Below are 18420 nucleotides of genomic sequence, written 5' to 3'. Positions count from 1 at the left end.
AAGTAAAGTGGAAAGTCAGGGAGGAGGACTGAACATCCGGAACATAAACTGTAAATTCATGTTTGGTTTGCTCCATTTTCATTTATATTCTATTTGGCTTTGCTGTATCCTATTACTGTTTGCTGCTGCAACAACCCGATTCTTCCCACAGGGATTATTAAAGTGTAATGTAATGCAATCTAATCTTTATTCTTTATTTTGTCTGTCAAGATCCATTCTGGAAAATCAAAAGGCATCATGACAGAATCTGAGGCTGTGGTGATGAACACACACACACACACACACACACACACACACACACACAGTTTTGGTAAGCACAGTTGTAAAAGCGGTCAGATTAGGAGGAAACCATTATCAGCAGGTGTGGGAGGGGCTGGAGTCGGTCCTGGCCAATCAGATCCGCTCCTCTCAGCCCCTTTATAAGCAGACAGCTTGGTAATGGAGAGGAGAGTCCAGACTGGTTCCTCCCAAAAGGAAAGCCATGTCTCTGTCGCAGGTGCAGAGTCACAAGCCGTGAACACACCGCACCCCGAATACACCGCAGGGTCAGCACAGTGTGTTTCTGTGTGTAATGACGCTCAATCACAATCACCATGTGCAGACACAACTAACTTTGTGGAACAGTAGAATGTGTTTCCAGTATTTTGCCGGTTGCCTGTAGTTTGATTTACTTAACTGATTAAAAGGTTGCATTCATTTAGTCATATTTGGCTATCTTTACATGCGTATAATAATACCACTACTGCCTATACTGTGAGTAAGGCAATCGTCTGTTTAAGCTGTTTTAGAAACTGACAACTCCCCATAATAATCCCATTCACATGAGTGAAGCAATTACTTGAAATTGTTGTTTTTTGCTAAAGAATAACTTGCTTCATATCCCGCCACTATCAAATTTGACCAAAATACTTACAGCCATGACGTAACGAGCACAACTACATCACGGTGTTCGTCGCAGCCATGGGTCAGTCTTTACTGCAGTTACACAACGCCGTGCTTCAGGCTCTACTTTTGGGAAACCTGATAGAAAGAAGGAGACTAGGGCTGAACAATTAATCAAAATTTTATCAAAATCGCAATATGGTCTACTGCAATTTTCAAATCGCAGGAGGCGCAATATTTGTTAAATGCGAAATGTGTCAAAATACCATTTTAAATGAAATATTGTGGTGCTGCAGAGATGTCCTGGCCTACACATCATATTCTACAGACTTAAGAAAACATCTTTGTTTGGTACAGATCCCCGCAAAAATCACACCATAATCATTTTAATATGTTTTTCAATGAAGATGAGAATAATGATGTAAAAATTATCATTCCCTCTAATATCGCAAATCATATCGCAATTGCAATATGAGTCAAAATAATCGCAATTAGATATTTTTTCAAAATCGTTCAGCCCTAAAGGAGACGACACGCACAACTGATGCAACCCGGCGTCTTTGGATGAGGATCCAGAGTGAAGATCGGTGGGAACTGAGGGAGAACTTCAGACCGGAGCTGAGTGAACTCCTGGTCTAACGGTTCTCCAGGAAGTCACCACGCAGATCTGGATCTGGATAAACGTGGAAGCTGTGTGGAACACCGAGTTATACCCGACCAGTTCAGTTCTGTGTGCACAAAAGCACCGTAAAGAAGTTCGTGCTCCTGTTTTGCCGGAGCCTGGTGCCGGCTGTGCAAGACGCAATCAAGGCAACTAGACTGGAGCAGCGGGTGTAATTGCGCGGCACATTGAAAATGCAAACCACATCTTTCACATTAGAGGCTGCAGATGGAACAACTAACCGGTCCCGCTGCCTCCGGATGGCTGAGGGGTTCAATCAACCGAAACGTTAAACCCTCATACATCCTGCGAGCAGCTGTGGTATTATTGCCTTAATCACATTATTGATGTGCATGTAAACATGGCTACTGGTTAAAGAATTGATATCAAAGTGAAACAGAAAGCATGACCAACATAAAAGGGGTTTATGTGGGGCGCGTACCATTAAAGACTCCATGAAACAGCATCTTTACTTCCTGGATTTGATGCTTTTCCTGTTGAAACAGGATGTTGGGGGCGGGACAAAACGCAGGGAGGGATCAATCAGAAGTCTAAACCAATGGAATATGAGTCAGGGAGAGAAAGGCAGTTTCATTTGATGGGAGGGGCGGAGGGGCGGGACTGTTCAAAAATCTGATGGTTTTATTGGTTAGAAATTTATATTTATGCCTACTAGTGCAGCATGAGGTCACCATGAATGATACAGTGTTTTCCAGGTGGTAGGGTTCATTTCATGGGGACTTTAAGACTTTAATTGCTAATCGTAACCTGTGCTGCATGTCATCCTGTCTTCCTCTACTCTGACTGGACAATAGAGCAGAAATGCCAAAAAGATCATCTCAAAAAACAAGGGGCGCTTCACTAAGACGAGTCTGAGGAGGTGGAAGTGTGTTGAGCGTCCCGTAGTGCGCTCGCTCAGCCGCCTGTTTCAGCACAAACGGTGTCAGGAGGAGACAAAACTACCAAATGGGTGCAGGATGAAAAAAAATCTGCTCACTCCCAAAGAAGTTGAAAACAGGCTTGAAAACAGGTTCCTATGTCTCTCTGTCTCTGTCGCTCTCTCTCTGTCTCAAATTCAAATTCGCTTTATTGGCATGACAAGTATTCTCATGTTGCCAAAGCATCAAACATTGTGTTATAATTTAAAACAAAGAAACAAAATGCCTAAAAATAATTAAGAACAACCAACATTGGAAACAAATATACAATACAGTAGAAAAGAGACAGATGTGGGAAACTAACAGCCAAACAAACAAGTATGGATGAACTAATTTGTCAAGAGTCTCTCTGTCTCTCTCTCTCTCTCTATGTATTTATGACTCTCTCTCTCTCTCTCTCTCTCCCTCTCTCTCTCTCTCTTTCAGTTTCAGTCAGCTGGAGTGAAATCCTGTGTTCATGGCTCTAGACTGACTCTGGTTGGAGATCACTGGATCAGGATCAGAAGCTGCTTCTTTCCTCCAGCCAACCAGACGTCTCCGAACTTCCTGCCAACCTTGTTCCACCTGCTGATCAATTACAGATCAATAATGTCATCGACACTGCTGCTGGATGATAACATGTCAGAAAGCTACAAACTGATCAGGAACACCGAGCCCGACACGTTCCAACCCTTCAGCTGTTAAATCCATCTTGTTAGAGACTATTGAACTCTAACCCAAACCTGTCAGTCATTAAAAACTCTTTCTAATGTATCAGGGTCATTCCTATGCTGCAATATTTCTATTTTTTATTATTATCCTTACTCACCTATTTGTATTTTTATTTCTTTTTTAATGTAATTTTACTAGACAAATTAAAGTTTTCTTTTCTGCCTTGCTTTTGCTTGTATTTTCGCTTTTGCTTGAAAATTTTGCTTTTGCTTGAAAATTTTGCTTTTGCTTGTAAATGTTTTAATCCATTTATTTTATGTAAAACACTTTTGAGTTGCATTCTATGTATGAATGGGGCTGTAAAGATAAAGTTAGCAATATTATTAATAGTATTATCATTAGAGCACTCTATTCTAACTCTAACACTCTTATTTAAAAAATCAACTTGAGAAACATCAGTCTCTAAAAACGTCGTCCATCACATCATTGTAACTAAGACTTAAAGTCACAATGAAATGAAAAAAGACTTTTTCATGCTGTTAATTTTCCTGTCCATAATATATACATATTGAACAATAAATGCCCAAAAATGTTGTATTGTAAATTGTATTTTTATATCAACATCCCATTACTTCTCCTTCCTGAGTATCTTTAATAGTGACATCACGCTGCACCAGGAGGCGCACAGAAAAATTCCAACCAATCAAACATCACATATTTTTAAACAGTCCTGCCCCTCCCATCAAATCAAACTGCCTTTCTCTTCCTAAGTGATCTCCCATTGGTTTAGACTTTTGAATGATCCCTCCCTGCGTTATGTCCCGCCCCAACATCCTGTTTCAACAGGAAATACATTACGGAAGCAAAATGCTCTCAAAATGTTGTTGTGACTTTAAATGAGCCCTCCCTCCACCTGCCCACTGGGTTGCCAGGTTTCTGACATTAGTAAGTTTTGGTGGAGTCACATTCCCTTTAAGAGAACCACTTGCTTTTAATTTCGAGAAATTGAAAAATTTTATAGGCCTAAAGAGAAACAGAGTAGATCAAATAGGCCTAAAAGCTGTGCCATATGTTCAATTATATGATAGCTTTTTGTTAATTAGCATATTATATGGCCTTGCATCATTGCAATAATAGGCTAATCTGTGTTTTCATTTAATTTGATTTCAATGTCAAGCGCAATAATTTGAAAATGTCTTGAGGCCTAAGAGGTTTCTGAGGTTGGATACAACATCAGTCAGGCTAAATAAAATGAAGTGGTTTTCTCTATAGTGGGTATTGAAACACAAAGTGGCCGTTGTACTTACGCCTCCTTTTCTCCAGAGCAGAAATCGTAGCAGAAAAGAACATTTCAAGTCAGACTCTCGGAGACGTCGGGGAACGCCACTGTTTTGGGGAAACTCCGCCCCTAGCGAGAGCTTTGGTACCCAGACAAGGCTGAAGTCTGAACCCCGACCCATACAGTCCTGCAGGTGGATCCCCAGAACATGCACTCACCTCAGCTCTGAAGACGAGCCTGAGGGAGTCTGCATGCTAAGTATTTTGCACCAGCGAGTCAGCTAAATCACAGCGCCGCATTATCAATTAATTATTGACGGACCTGTCTGAGTTTAGCGTTTGCTTTTGTCTGGTTATGTATAAACAGATAGTGAGACAGTCTAGTGAGACAAGCCATTTAACTGCATGGCAAAGACACACAGAGAGCAATGACCTTGAAGACTGGAGGTCAAACAGGGCCGTCAGCAGAGGCGGGCGGTAACTAAGTACATTTACTCAACTACTGTACTTCAGTCCAGTTTTGAGGTTCTGGCTCTTTACTGAGTATTTCCATCCTGTGAGACTTTCTACTTTTCCTCCACTACATTTCAGAGGGAAATCTTGTACTTTTTCCTCCTCTACATTTAGACTGCAGTCTGTCTGTAACCTTCAGGTCCTGAGATCCAGTCACAGTTCAACGCATTCACACTGGGAACTGACCAGTACAACAAGTCTTCTACATTCCCATCAAAACTCATTTCTCCAGCTTCTAGACTGCTGTCTCCTCCCACTATGAATGTCCACCGGCCAATCACATCACTAGAAGAAAGGCTAATTAGTTAGCAGAGGCCAGTTCAACTACGATGAATAGCGCCAAAGGGACGCTAGATGGCGTTGATTTGTACGTGCCATTACTAGCATCCCAAAGACTTCTATACAAAACTACCTACCAAGCCTTTTATTTTTGTGTGCAGTTTCCAATCAGCTGCTCCGTGGCTCAAACTTTCACCCTTCCTCCTTGGTCTTAGTATCATGTAGACGTTACCATCAAAGCTCCAATAAAGTCTTTTGTTTTCCCAAAACGCAGCTTTCAGGAGCAGAATTATGTTTTTTTCCTATCCCATAAATCATCTCGCAACCCCCCAAAATTATCTCATGACGTCTTGGGGGTCCAGACCCCCAGTTTGAGAACCACTGATTTAGTCTACACTTTTATCCAGAGGACACTGAAGGCTGCTGCTGATGGAATCAACCCTGAGACCTTCAGTTCAGAACGGTCCCTTTAACCACGAAGCTACACTGCTGACACTGAGAGAACATCAAAATCCATTTGGCACATAGCTGCCTTCCTAAGAAACCCTTCGACAGACTCCTACTGAGGAACAGAGACAGAAAAAGGCACCAATTAGGAACAAGGGGAAGAACTTGAGAAAGGAAATGACAATCACTCACATCCGATCATCATCATGGCCACGGCGAAGATCTTCTCCCCGTCGGTGGTGGGGGCGATGTTGCCGAAGCCGATGCTGGTGAGGCTGGTCATGGTGAAGTAGAGCGAGGTGATGTAGACCGAGTCTTTGCTGGGTCCTCCCTCCCAGCGGCCGGAGCCGGAGGCGTTGAAGCGGTACGGCGTCCCCACCGCCTCGCCCAGCAGGTACAGCCAGCTGTCCATCCGCACGCTGTTGGTGTCCTCGTCGATTACCTCGTAGTCTCCGATGCTGTACCAGATGCAGGCCAGCCAGTGGGCCGCCAGACCGAACACGCACACCAGCAGAACCAGGACGGCGGCGCCGTACTCGATGTAGTGGTCCAGCTTCCTCGCCACCCGACCCAAACGCAACAGACGGACCACTTTGAGGGAGCTGAAGAGACTGCTGATCCCCTGGAGATGAAGGAGAAGAAGGAGAATAAGGAAAAGATGAAGATGAAAAGAGAATGGAGGAAGGGGAAAGAGTAGGAGACAGAAAGAAGAAGGTGAAGTAGAAGAAGATGATCAAGCAGAAAGAGATGAGAGGAAGCAAAAGAGGGAGAAAAAGAAGGAGGAGGAACAAGAGGGGAAGATGGAGAAGAAGAACAAGAAGAAAAGAGAATGGAGGACGGGGAAAGAGTAGGAGACAAAAAGAAGATGATCAAGCAGAAAGAGATGGAGAAGAAGCAAAAGAGGAGAGAAGAAGAAGGAGAAATAAGAGGGGAAGATGGAGAAGAAGGAAAAGAGAACAGGAAAATGGAAAAGAGGAAGAGGAAGGAGTAGGAGACAAAAAGAAGAAGGTGAAGAAGGAGATGATCAAGGAGAAAGCAGCGTCCAAAATTAACTTTTTGGCTTACCTGCCAAGGTGGCTGGTAGATGAAAAAATGTACCGGCCAGACAGATTTTTTACCAGCCAAAAATAATAAATTGCTTTTATTGCAATTGCTATTATTATTGCTATTATTACTATTTAGCATGTCATCTTGGTCTCATATGCGATTGTCAATCAATATTATAGTAGTGTGCAGTAATAATAGTAGTAACATTAACTGTATGCAGAAATATTAATTCAACTGTTTCAACACTAAAGTGTAACGCATTTCTCTCCTTAAACTCCAGCCATGTTCTTGGAGCTGCGTTACATGGAGCCTTTTAATCAGAATAGCAGCCCAATCAGAATAAAAATGCCTCATATAAACGCCTCAATCAGAATAAACTGGCCGATCCGAATGAAATTTCATTCCGTTTGAGAGGGGTGGTTTAACCCTTTCATAATCCGGTCGATGGATAAAATTTCGTCATGTAAACACTCATTCCGATCACTTTCTTTATCTCGCCTCTTTCTGCACATGCTCCCGCATTTAACGCAAGTAACGTCAATTACGTTACTCTTTTTTTCCGGGAGGATTGGAATGGATGTGCTTGTTATTAACCCCGGGGCGCTCGGGCTTGATGTGGGCGGTGCAGCCCGTTTTTATATCAAGTCCTGACTCCGCCTCTCCGGGCCAGTTTCGGTTTACAGCGGTAAAAATTACAAATGGACCCAATCATTGCGGGGGGCAAAACAAAACGTCTTTTTCTGACACTTAGGGAGTCGTATGTTGTGATAAAACTGTTGCTTCATCAGAAAGAACAGCAGTAAAGAAATAACCGACGCAGGTCCATCTTTTAAAAACGTAAGCCCGTGTTAAGAGTGCTGGATTCGGTGTTTTGCGCATGTCAGAAACTTTTATTCTGATTACATACTGTGGAGCGTGTAAACGCACATCTTAATGCGATCGTTATATTTAGCGCTCATGTAAACACTTGCGTGGCAATCTTCCTTCGAAATGATTTCATTCAGAATTTAAAAAAATCGCCACCTCTCAGAATCTCCTCGGTGATAGTTTCGGTGTTTGAGACGAGGAGGGGCGCGTGCACTGTCCGTGGCAGCAGCGGTCTCTGCGGCCTGAAGGTCGCCTGTTTTCTGTCTCTTCCTGGGGGCTCCACTCCCCCATGCTCCACTCCCGCAATCAATCTCCACATAGCTGGGTTTGTTTCAACTGCCCGGATGACAACAAGTACCTCACGTACTGTAACAAAAAATCGCGCGGTTTGATGACTGACGCAATTACGTACAACGTGTGCCACGCAGCACGGCAGATCTAGCAGAGAGCCTAAGTCCCTCCCCTTCCGCTGTCCCCCATGGGACCTTATTTCGGAAAACATATGTACGGTAGTCAACGGCGAGAGACAAATAATTGTTTGATCCCGTTTGAATTGTGCCATGAATTACACATATGATGTTTTGTCAATTTAAAAGATAATTTTGCAAGTCAAGAAAGTCGCAGTTTGTCGTAAAACAGTAAAATAACGTTTAGTTTTGTGTGAAACCGCTCAGTGAACTACATCTCTCGTCTCGCACAATATACGTCACCGACACCAACATGGAAGGAAACATAGGAAACACACAGGCATCGTTAACGTTAGCCCCCACTGTACTAAAACTATCCTAAACCAGTTTAAATCCGTTCTTCCTGTCTACCTTCCAGGTTGTGTATAATCCTCCTGCTCTCTGAGAGGGACTGAGCTTCAGCGGCTCTGGGTAGCTTGTGGAGAGAGGAAGTTATGACGTCACTTACGCCACTTTTGGGTGTGTAGTCTTTCTAATTACGTATTTTCACAATCTTATACTTCAACAGTTTTACGACAAACTGCGACTTTCTTGACTTGCAAAATTATCTTTTAAATTGACAAAACATCATATGTGTAATTCATGGCACAATTCAAACGGGATCAAACAATTATTTGTCCCTCGCCGTTGACTACCGTACATATTTTTTCCGAAATAAGGTCCCATGGTGGTCCACCGGAAGGGGAGGGACTTAGGCTCTCTATTGAAGTGACAGCAAACCAGCAGCTTTCTTCTCCAGCGCATGTAGGAAATTCTTTTTTTTTCTACCGGCCAGAGTGGCGGGTGGTCTCCATAATTTACTCGCCAAAGACTAAATTTACCCGCATTTGGCGACTGGCGAGTGTTAATTTTGGACCCTGGAAGAAAGAGACTGAATTTAATTCCATTTTGTAATTAATCTAATTCCAACTTCAGGATTGAATTGGAATTTACCATGTATTCTCAATTCAGTTCATGATTCATGATCCCCCCCCCCCCCCGCCACTCCTTAACCGTTGGTCGCCCTTGATCCATGCTAATATTCCATTATCTCCTTTACTACTTTGAAGTACAGTTCTTCCGCTCCACTGTCAAGAAGTGCTCAAGCCAAGACCAATACAGACTGTATAAAACATATACAACATGTATGAAACATGTATGAAACAGGGGGGGTCCCGGTGGATCAGTGGTCTAAGGTTTGTACCATGTGACTGTGACGTCCTGGGTTCAAATCCGGTCCGGGACCTTTGTCACATGTCATAGTCAAGTCTTTCCTGTCTCTCTCTATCTTCAACTCTCTAATAAAGGCAAAAAAAAAAGACATGTATGAGACATGTATGAACGCTCCTATGTGGCAGCTGCAGCACTTCTGCCACCTCCCCAACAGACTAATCCTCCTGCTCAGCCTCCGTCACGTCACTGCAGCCTCTCATCAGGCCACTTATCATCCTCTCCAGCTCTTCTCATGAGCAACACTTTTTCCTCACTAGGGAAACACCCATAATGCACTTCTCCTCCATTAGCAGCATGCAGTGCCAGCGCTGAGAGACGGCGAGCGTCACGCTGACTGGAAACTAAAAGGTTGATTTCACCCTCTTGGGGGGGACGAAGCGGGTTCGAATCCCCGGAGCAGCTGGGGAAACCTGGCGACTGCAAACTTCCAACAGCTGAAGAGCCGTTGAGCAAGGCACCAAGCCACCAGCTGCTCAGTAGAAACCAGTAGAATATACTGGTCAGGTCCCAGTACACTCCTCCTCTCCTCTCCTTCTCTACTCTCCTCTCTCTCTCCTCTTCTTTCCTCTCCTTCTCTGCTCTTTACCTCTCCTCTCCTCCCTCTCTGTTCCTCTTCTCTTTCACTCCACTTCTCTCCTCCCTCTCTGTTCCTCTTCTCTTTCACTCCACTTCTCTCCTCTCCTTCTCTCTTCTTCTTTCCTCTCCTCTCTTCTTCTCTCCTCTCCTTGTCTTTCCTCTCCTCTCTCCTTCCTTCCTCTCCTCTAGTGTCCTCCATTCTTCTCTCCTCTTCTTCTCTCTCCTCCTCTCCTCTCACTTCTTATCCAGCTGCATTGTTTATTTACATCATTATAAACTATTTTAAATCTTTTAAATTAAAATGCCTCTCTGATGACTGAACATTGTAATGTGAATAATCGCTCTCTTCGAAGGAAAATCAACCCAAGAGCAACTTAACTTTTTTTGTTTGATTGACTGTTTGTTCTGTGGCATTCAACTGTGAAATATTTAAAGCTAGTTAATGATTCATGTTTAATTTTTCATATCTTTACACAGGAACTCATTAAATTGTCAGCTCTGATTTTATTTAACCGGCTGGTTCTGAAACAGTTCTGACAGTGTTATCAGCACTCTACATCATGTGTTGATTAAATTCAGGGCTACAAGTTGGACGTCTTTCACCTTGTCTGCCTCATGTCTGGTAACTCTGGCGGTAACAAAACCAGACGGCGCTGCGGATGTAGAGAGGGATCAGAGGGCTGGTTACTGAAGATGAGACTAACTCACCAGACAACTAATGCAACATGCATGATCTCATAAAAAGTCCTGAAATGAGCACAGGTTTTCGTGCTGTGGACACAAATTATGTGAAAATTACGTTCTTTCACCACAACGACATTTTCAGCTAAAGGTTGGTTAAGGCTAGGGAAAGGCTTTGTTACTGTAAATAAGGTATAATAATAATAATAATAATAATAATAATAATAATAATATGGTTAAATAAGAAAAACTTTGCTAAAAATTTTAATTTGACTAGAAATTTCCTTTGTACAAGCTGGGAATTGAACTCCGGTCGTCAGCATTGAAGTCAAACTCATCCACCACCCGCCCACAACTCCCTGACTGTCCACTGAGCTTCAGCTGGGAAAACAGAATTTACGTGCCACCACAACAGAATTTGTTGTTAACAAGTCGTGTTCATTAGGTTGACTGGACGTTGGGCACAGTAAACATGTCGACTCCCCCCATCAGGGCCAATCAGTTAACAATATGTCACCTTGTTTTGAGCTGTAATTGTAGTTCCATCTTGGGCTAATAAGTGTAATTTTGAATGCAGGAATGCAGCGGTGAGACGCATCATTTCCCCAAATTTTGTCAGAGTCAGATCAGTGGTGTCTGAGATTTTGCACCCGACACATGGATGAGCAAACAAATGTTGTATGGGCGGATGGACAGGTCTGATCCAGAGTCCCAACCACAATTTCATCATGGGGGATAAATAGCTCCAGACGATGGTTGGTTAAATTTGGCGAGTTTTAACACCAAACTCCCCATTCAGTTTCCCTTTGACACCTGGCCAGGTGACTTTAGACTCTAACTATTCTTTATCTTGCTCTTCTTTTACACTGAAGTGTTGGTGGATCAGCTGATTGTCTCAGAACCTGAAGTCTGGTCAGATTGGAGATAGTCTCAGCCATCTTTAAACAGCTATGTAACAACGTCCCCTGGCTTAAAGAGGCTTAAGGAAAACAGTCCTCAGTCCCTGGTTCACTCTAACAGGATTAGTCTTTTCAAAGAGGATCCCTCCTCCGGCTGGCCAAGCACCTTCCATTATTTACCGTTAATAATACAGTAGATAGATGTGCCACGGTGTGGCAACATTGCTGTTTGGAGGTTTGAAATTATTCAAAGGGGATTCCTATTATTACACTGTAGGTATTTTTGACATCTCAGCAAATCTGCTGTGCCAAGTCCTGACCTTCTCTACATATCCAAAGGAAGTAATTACATGCTATGAACTCACTGGATGAAAACAAATCGGCCCTCTCCATCATCTTGATTAGATCCACAATGGCCACATCCCACAGTCATGCTGCATCGTATTCAATTTCATGCCTCAGTTGGACAGGCCATGGCTGGCTGTGGGTTAGATATTACTATACTACTATATTATTGAGGAATGGTTGGTGACCACACTGTAATTTCTGTGAATTTATAAAGAGCATACTTAGTTTAAGACAGGACAGAGAAGAGCAAAATGGATGACATCAGTCAAAAGTCCATTAGTGACAATGTGTGTAACAGTATTAGAAACCGCTAACAGGCTAAACTTGGCCCTGAAAAATCCTTTGTTAACAGACTCCAACTGACTGGATTTAATCAGTGAGCAGTGAGTGTCGGTGAACTGGGTCTCTAGGCTGAAAACAGATTAACGCTTGAGCTGACTTGCCTCAGCAGATGAAAGGGAAGGAGACGCGTTTCACTTCCAAATGACCAAAAGGGTTCGGTTAAAGGAACATCTGTATTCAGTCCGAACAAAGGAGATTTATAAGAAGGTGTCATATTTACTCCACAGCTAATACCTGGAGGCATAATTCATATAAAAATTCCATGGGAATGAACAGTGACACACTGTTGTTTTGGCTCCAAACTCTTATTAATTTGGATGTGAAATGACACGGTAAAGACTGTCACCTTTAATTTAATTTTAACCCTCTAATCACCGTGTCATTTCATATCCACATTAGTGAGAGGATGGAGCCAAATTATCAAGCTATGTGATCAAGCTATGTCAATGTCCAGATACTTAAGGAGCGGGCTGTAGTTGATGTAATTTATTGGTCGGACTGAGTTTATTATAGCTGTGGACAAACCTGTCTGAACTAGTCCATAAATTGATTTCAATATGCAATATCAAACTATTCACCCTCTGTAATGCTAATCATTGAACTCATGATTCCCTCTACTAAAACACGTCAGACTTTAAAGTCACACTAGATAACATTAGATCACAAACAGTAGAATCCCTGAGGAATGAAACTGTGTAAAACATAGTGCTGTTAGTGATGGGCAGTCCCTCTGAGGAGCCAATCTGCCAATCTATACTGCATGGTCATTGGTGTATTGATTCACAAAATTCTTAAATCTAACGCAAATCATTGGCTTGCCTAATGAGAATTATTTTTTAGAGGGTAGGTATCACAACAAGAACACTGCTGAGGAGGCCGGGCATCAACAGCCAACTAGGTCTCTATCTAAAATAGCCGACCTGTATTCATTTGGAGGAGGTGACTCCTCCTGACTTCATTTTTACAGGAGTTGGAGTCAGAGTTGAGTTTTCCACTTGCTGATGGATACCTGGGTCTGTCTAACCAACATAAGTATCTAGGTAGGGTGGTAGATAGGAAGGAAGTAAAATAGGTAGCTAGGTATGAAAGTAGGAAGGAAGGTAGGTAGGTAGGTAGGAAGGTAGATAGGTATGAAAGTAGGTAGATAGGTAGGTAGGCAGGTAGGTAAGTAGGAAGGTAGATAGGAAAGGTAGGTAGGTAAGTAGGTAAGAAGGTAGACAAGTAGGTAGGTAGCTAGGTAGGAAGGTAGGTATAGTGGCTAGGTAGGTAGGTAGGCAGGTATAGTAGGTAGGTAGGTAGGCAGTTAGGATGGTAGAATGGTAGAACATAGGTAGGAAGGTAGGTAGCTAGGCAGGTACAGTAGGTAGGTATCAGTCCAGACCACTAACCTCATCGACGTTCTCGAAGGCGTTGATGACGTCGTAGGGCAGGCAGGACAGCAGGTCGATGACGAACCACGTCTTGACGTAGTTCATGCGGATCAGTTTGGGGTCAGAGATGACCTCACCCGCCGGGCCGACGAAGGTGGTGTGGAAGTTCAGGACAATGTCGACCAGGAAGATGACGTCCACGATGCTGTCCACCACCAGCCACGTCACGTTGTTCTGCTTGGTCTTGAAGGAGACGTTGTAGGGAACCATGATGGCAGTGTAGAAGGTGAGGATGAGGATGACCCAGTCCCAGGTGGTCTTGAAGAGGCAGTAGTGCAGGATGATGTGGGGAGGCGTCTTGGGGGTTTCCTGCTTGTACTGAGGCAGGATGTCCGAACCCAGCTGGAGAACCTGATCCACATAGAACAATGTCAACCTGCAGCTCATTTGCTGTGTTTTTGGTCTATATTTGAAGAAAAAAACACCTCTATCCTGCCATTACCACATGTGGGACCATCATTAGAAACATATGTTTCGAAGTCAAGCTTTGTTCAAACCTATCAAACTTTATTTTAAATTCTAGTCAAGATCCCAAGGTTTCCACAGATACCAAATATGTCATGCTGAATTACAGGAACATGTGTATAAAATGGTGGACAAACATCTAGATTTTTTCCATTTGATGTATTGGTGCAGTCATTAAAAAATGGCGCCTTGGGTTTGAATATTTCACTCATTATAATTGCTATAGCTTCAATGAAGTGTGGGAACGAGCAGATACAGAATATGTATGTGACACTGTTGTACAATATGGAAAAATGTTTTTCTAACTTTGAAGCTACTTAAGAGGAAATTCAGGGAAGAAACTCAGGGTGTAAGGGGTTAATTAAACACTGTGTATCACTGCACTCTGCAACTGTTTTTTCAAAAGCACTGTACAAATAAAATATATTAATATTACCTGCGTCCTAATATATAGTATACACCGTATTACCCTAATGCCACCGCCTTGGTAATAGGTTCATTCATTAGTGCAAACTTGCTGTGCTACAGTAATTATCTCTGAGGAATTAATGGAAAGATTAGCCACAGCAAATTAGCGCTGAAGAATGAACTTATCATCAACATGAAGCCTGGTGGCAGGAGGGTGATGGTGGTGGAATGCTCTGTTTGCTCGCTGAATTGAATTGAATATATTTCATCTGTAATTATATGGACCATTCTGCTTAAATAGACAAAACAGGAGTGTATATTGAAAAACAGAAGCCATCAGGATAACACACCGTGGCCCTTCATGACCTGGAGTTGGTGGCACAATCATTTTCACCGTATAAAACCTGCTGGGGAGCAGAATCTGATCTACATGACAGTTTACTGAATGGGATTTGCTTATTACAGTAATAAAGTTCTGATAGCTTAATGAAAAATCCATGGACGATCATTTGCTTTGTAATTCTCTATTTGTACTCAGACCTTTTTACTCAGAATATGTAATGTATTTCTTTCTCACCAGCTTATATTTTTAATTCAAAGGCACAAAACAAAGCAGTAGCAGTGTCACTGATACTGTCTAGACTGTAGTAGGCTCTAATGTAACACACTGAGACAGTATCATTTCCTCTTCAGTGTCAGGTGTCATAGGAATAGACGGTATGACAAAAGCAGACAGCTAACTGGTTTTAGACCAACCTTAATATCACACCGCTGTATTTACAAGATCTCATGTTGCAGAGTAAATTTGATCATCCTGTTAGCTGTGGGACTGAGAATGGACTGCAGCCCATCAACACCCCAACATTACAGTTATATATTATAGTTATATTTAGCCATTTAGCTGCCACTCTGATCCAGAGAGACTTCCAATAAAGTCAGCAGCAGAATGAGCTTCATTCCTAGATCACCATCACAGTGACCCATGGATGACAGAGAAGTGCCAGGGAAAGAACAGGTACAAAGTTTGTTTTTAATAGCAGGGCTGTTAGCTAGACCAGGCTGGGTGCCTCAGTCTGGAAGCAGACCATCAGTAAACAACAGGAACTACCTCCGCCCATCTGAACACACTCTGCTCTGCCAAATAACAGGAAGTGAGAGAAGATGTCGGTGGTCCTTTAAGCTGTTGATGCTCTTGGCCTTGTTTCAGATCTATTTACAGGAGCTCTACCGAAACCGATATATTACTCTTCCTCTCAGTAGAGAAACAAAAAAGACCAATTTTCAGAGCAATCTCTTTGTACAATAGTGTTTACTTCTAGTTCCATACCATATGAAGCATCTCTGGTCACCTGGCTACTCCAGTTTTCAGAGGAGAAAGTGTGGTCATTTATAATAGATCAGTATCTACACTCTCCTCAACTCCACAGTGGGTTGAAAGAGGTAATCTATTATAGATTCATATCTCCTATATTGAGATGCTCTTCTTGTTGACAGGACTTCGCCATTGAATAGTTTAAAACAGATGGAAGCCTTTTCAGAAGGCAGTAAGTACCAAGGGACCAGAATGAACAAACACAGTTGGACCTTCAGCTGGTGAGGTTTGGGTCCAGACGTCTCAGTAGATGCCCTCAAACTGACTGGCTCTCCATCTCTTAGGGAAAGAGAGATGACTTTACCTCCATCAAGTAAATGTTCCTGTGGAAGGACAGAGAACTTTACCTCGACCAGGTGAGGGTTCTTATGGAAGGAGATACGACTTAACTCCGCCAAGTGAAGGTTCTTATGGAAGGAGGATTTTTTCTTATAAAATGAGAGAGGACTTCTGCCAGCTAAAGATTCTTGCGTAAGGAGGGAGGACATTACCTCAACCATGTGAAGGTTCTTATGGAAGAGAGAGGACTTTACCTCTCCAGCTAAAGATTCTCATGGAAGGACAGAGAACTGTACTTCCACCAGGTGAAGGTTCTTATAGAAGGAGAGAGGACTTTACCTCAATCAGATGAAGGTTCTTACGAAAGGACAGATAATTTCACCTCGACCAGATGGAGGTTCTTATAGAAGGAGAGAGGACTTTACCTCAATCAGATGAAGGTTCTTACAAAAGGACAGATAATTTCACCTCGACCAGATGGAGGTTCTTATGGAAGAGGGAGGACTTTACCTCCGCCAGCTAAAGATTCTTATGGAATGAGAGAAAACTTTATTTTCATCAGGTAAAGGTTCTTATAAAATGGGAGAGGACTTTACCTCGACCAGGTAAAGGTTCTTATGGAAGAAGGATTTTTTTGTATAAAATGAGAAAGGACTTTACCTCTGCCAGCTAAAGATTCTTAAGGAAAGAGATTGGACTTTACCACATGGTGGAAAAGTCCTATCTCTTTCCATAAGAAAGGGTTCTTATGGAAGGACAGAGTACTTTACCTCGACCAGGAAAGGCTCTTACAGAAGGAGATAGGACTTTACCTCCACCAGGTGAGAGTTCTTATGGAAGGAGGATTTTTTCTTATGGCAGGAAAGTGGACTTCACCTCCACCAAGTAAAGGTTCTTATAAAATGCGAGAGGACTTTATCTCTACCCGGTAAAGGTTCTTACGGAAGGAGGACTTTACCTCCGCCAGCTAAATATTCTTATGGAAGGAGGGAGGAGTTTACCTCGACCAGGTGAAGGTTCTTATAAAATCAGAGAGGACTTTACCTCCGCCAGGCGCGAGTGCTTGTGGACGTTCTCGCCCTTATGGACGTTCTCGCCTTTATGGACGGTTGGCGCTAGCTGCTGTAGAACCCCTCGACTGCTGGTCAACGCACGGGTCAGACGGGCAAATTTACCCCAACCTGGGACCGAGACAGAACAACAGCATCAAACACAAGACTGAGACGTTACAGAATATTATATTTTGCTAGAAAGATCACTAAATGAGTTCAGGATTTCTAAGTTGTATCAGTGGAAAGCAAACGAGAACTGTCTACCCTGTGATGTATCTACGTCAAGTCTGCGAAACAAAATGTTGTAGACAATCCATAACTTCTTGAAGATATGATCCCAGGTTCATTTGATCATATATATTTCAGGAATATTCAAGCATGTTTTTAAAGTTTGACTTTTAACTGGAAAATCAGCTTTTTATACCTTTCATAACCCATCAAAAACTCAACATAAAGCTTTGTTTTTGTTTCAGACATTACAAATGTAAACCAGCCTCGTCCATGTGAACCTCCTGTCTAGCTGTCACATACTATCAGTCCATGGACCAAACACTCAGGTATTCTCATTTCAGAGAGATAATATCTCTGTGTGAACAAAGCCAGTAGTGGGATAACGTTGTTTCACCAGGAGGCGTTGTACTGCAGTTATGCATTGGGTTTTTGTGAGCTGTAAGTGCCCTGCCCACCTTTTGAAGAGTCATCCTCAATTGGCTGCTTGAAGGCGGTGATGTCACTGAAGGTGCACAGGAACAAGACGACTTTGTCCTGCTCGTTCCTGATTGGAGCGATCTTCACGAAAAACCACACCGGCATTCCTGCAGCGGAAACAGAAAGGACTGAATTCAGTTTGCTGTTCCTCCGGTCTGGGAAGAACACTGCAACTTCCTCCCAACAGACAACCACAACTAATCTGTGATGTCATCAAGGGGAATAAAAACTCAACCTGCCCATTGACAGTGAATTGGAGGTAGTTTTGGAAAGTTTATTTGAGCTTTGGGCTGTTTCATTGATGCTGCTGACATTAAAATCATCTTGGGTACTGTGACTGCGTCCATAGCGTCAGAATCATCGGTTAGCGTTCCCACAGATAGGAGGAGGAACATGAGGGAAATCTGCTTTGATACCATCTCTCCTTTAAGTCCAGGCATATCAGAGGTAGTGATGACGAATCAACAGAGTACTGCCAATAAAATGCACTCACGGTTTTTCTTGTACATCAGAATCTCAAATGAGTTCATCTCGTAGTTCTCGAAGGTCTGGCGGACCTTCTCGCTGGTCTCCTTGTCTGTCAGCTCGCCATACATGAAGCTGCAGGAAGAAATACAG

General features: G+C 42.8%; 1 protein-coding gene across 1 annotated transcript in view; it reads right to left on the bottom strand.

Moving 5' to 3' along the window:
- Positions 1-18420, bottom strand: part of LOC139910000 (voltage-gated delayed rectifier potassium channel KCNH1) — a 48183-nt gene that overhangs the window by 25284 nt on the left and 4479 nt on the right. The window contains exons 3-7 of the mRNA XM_071897182.2: positions 18296-18402; positions 17781-17909; positions 17087-17223; positions 13477-13869; positions 5842-6271 (exon numbers count right to left, since the gene is read on the bottom strand). Of these exons, the coding sequence (XP_071753283.1) occupies positions 5842-6271; positions 13477-13869; positions 17087-17223; positions 17781-17909; positions 18296-18402 (1196 nt within the window). The remainder of the gene's footprint in view (positions 1-5841; positions 6272-13476; positions 13870-17086; positions 17224-17780; positions 17910-18295; positions 18403-18420) is intronic.

The sequence above is a fragment of the Centroberyx gerrardi genome, chromosome 3, assembly GCF_048128805.1.
Source record: "Centroberyx gerrardi isolate f3 chromosome 3, fCenGer3.hap1.cur.20231027, whole genome shotgun sequence".
NCBI lineage: Eukaryota > Metazoa > Chordata > Actinopteri > Beryciformes > Berycidae > Centroberyx > Centroberyx gerrardi.
The sequence above is the reverse complement of the archived record's forward strand: the minus strand, read 5'-3'. Positions and strand labels throughout refer to the sequence as shown.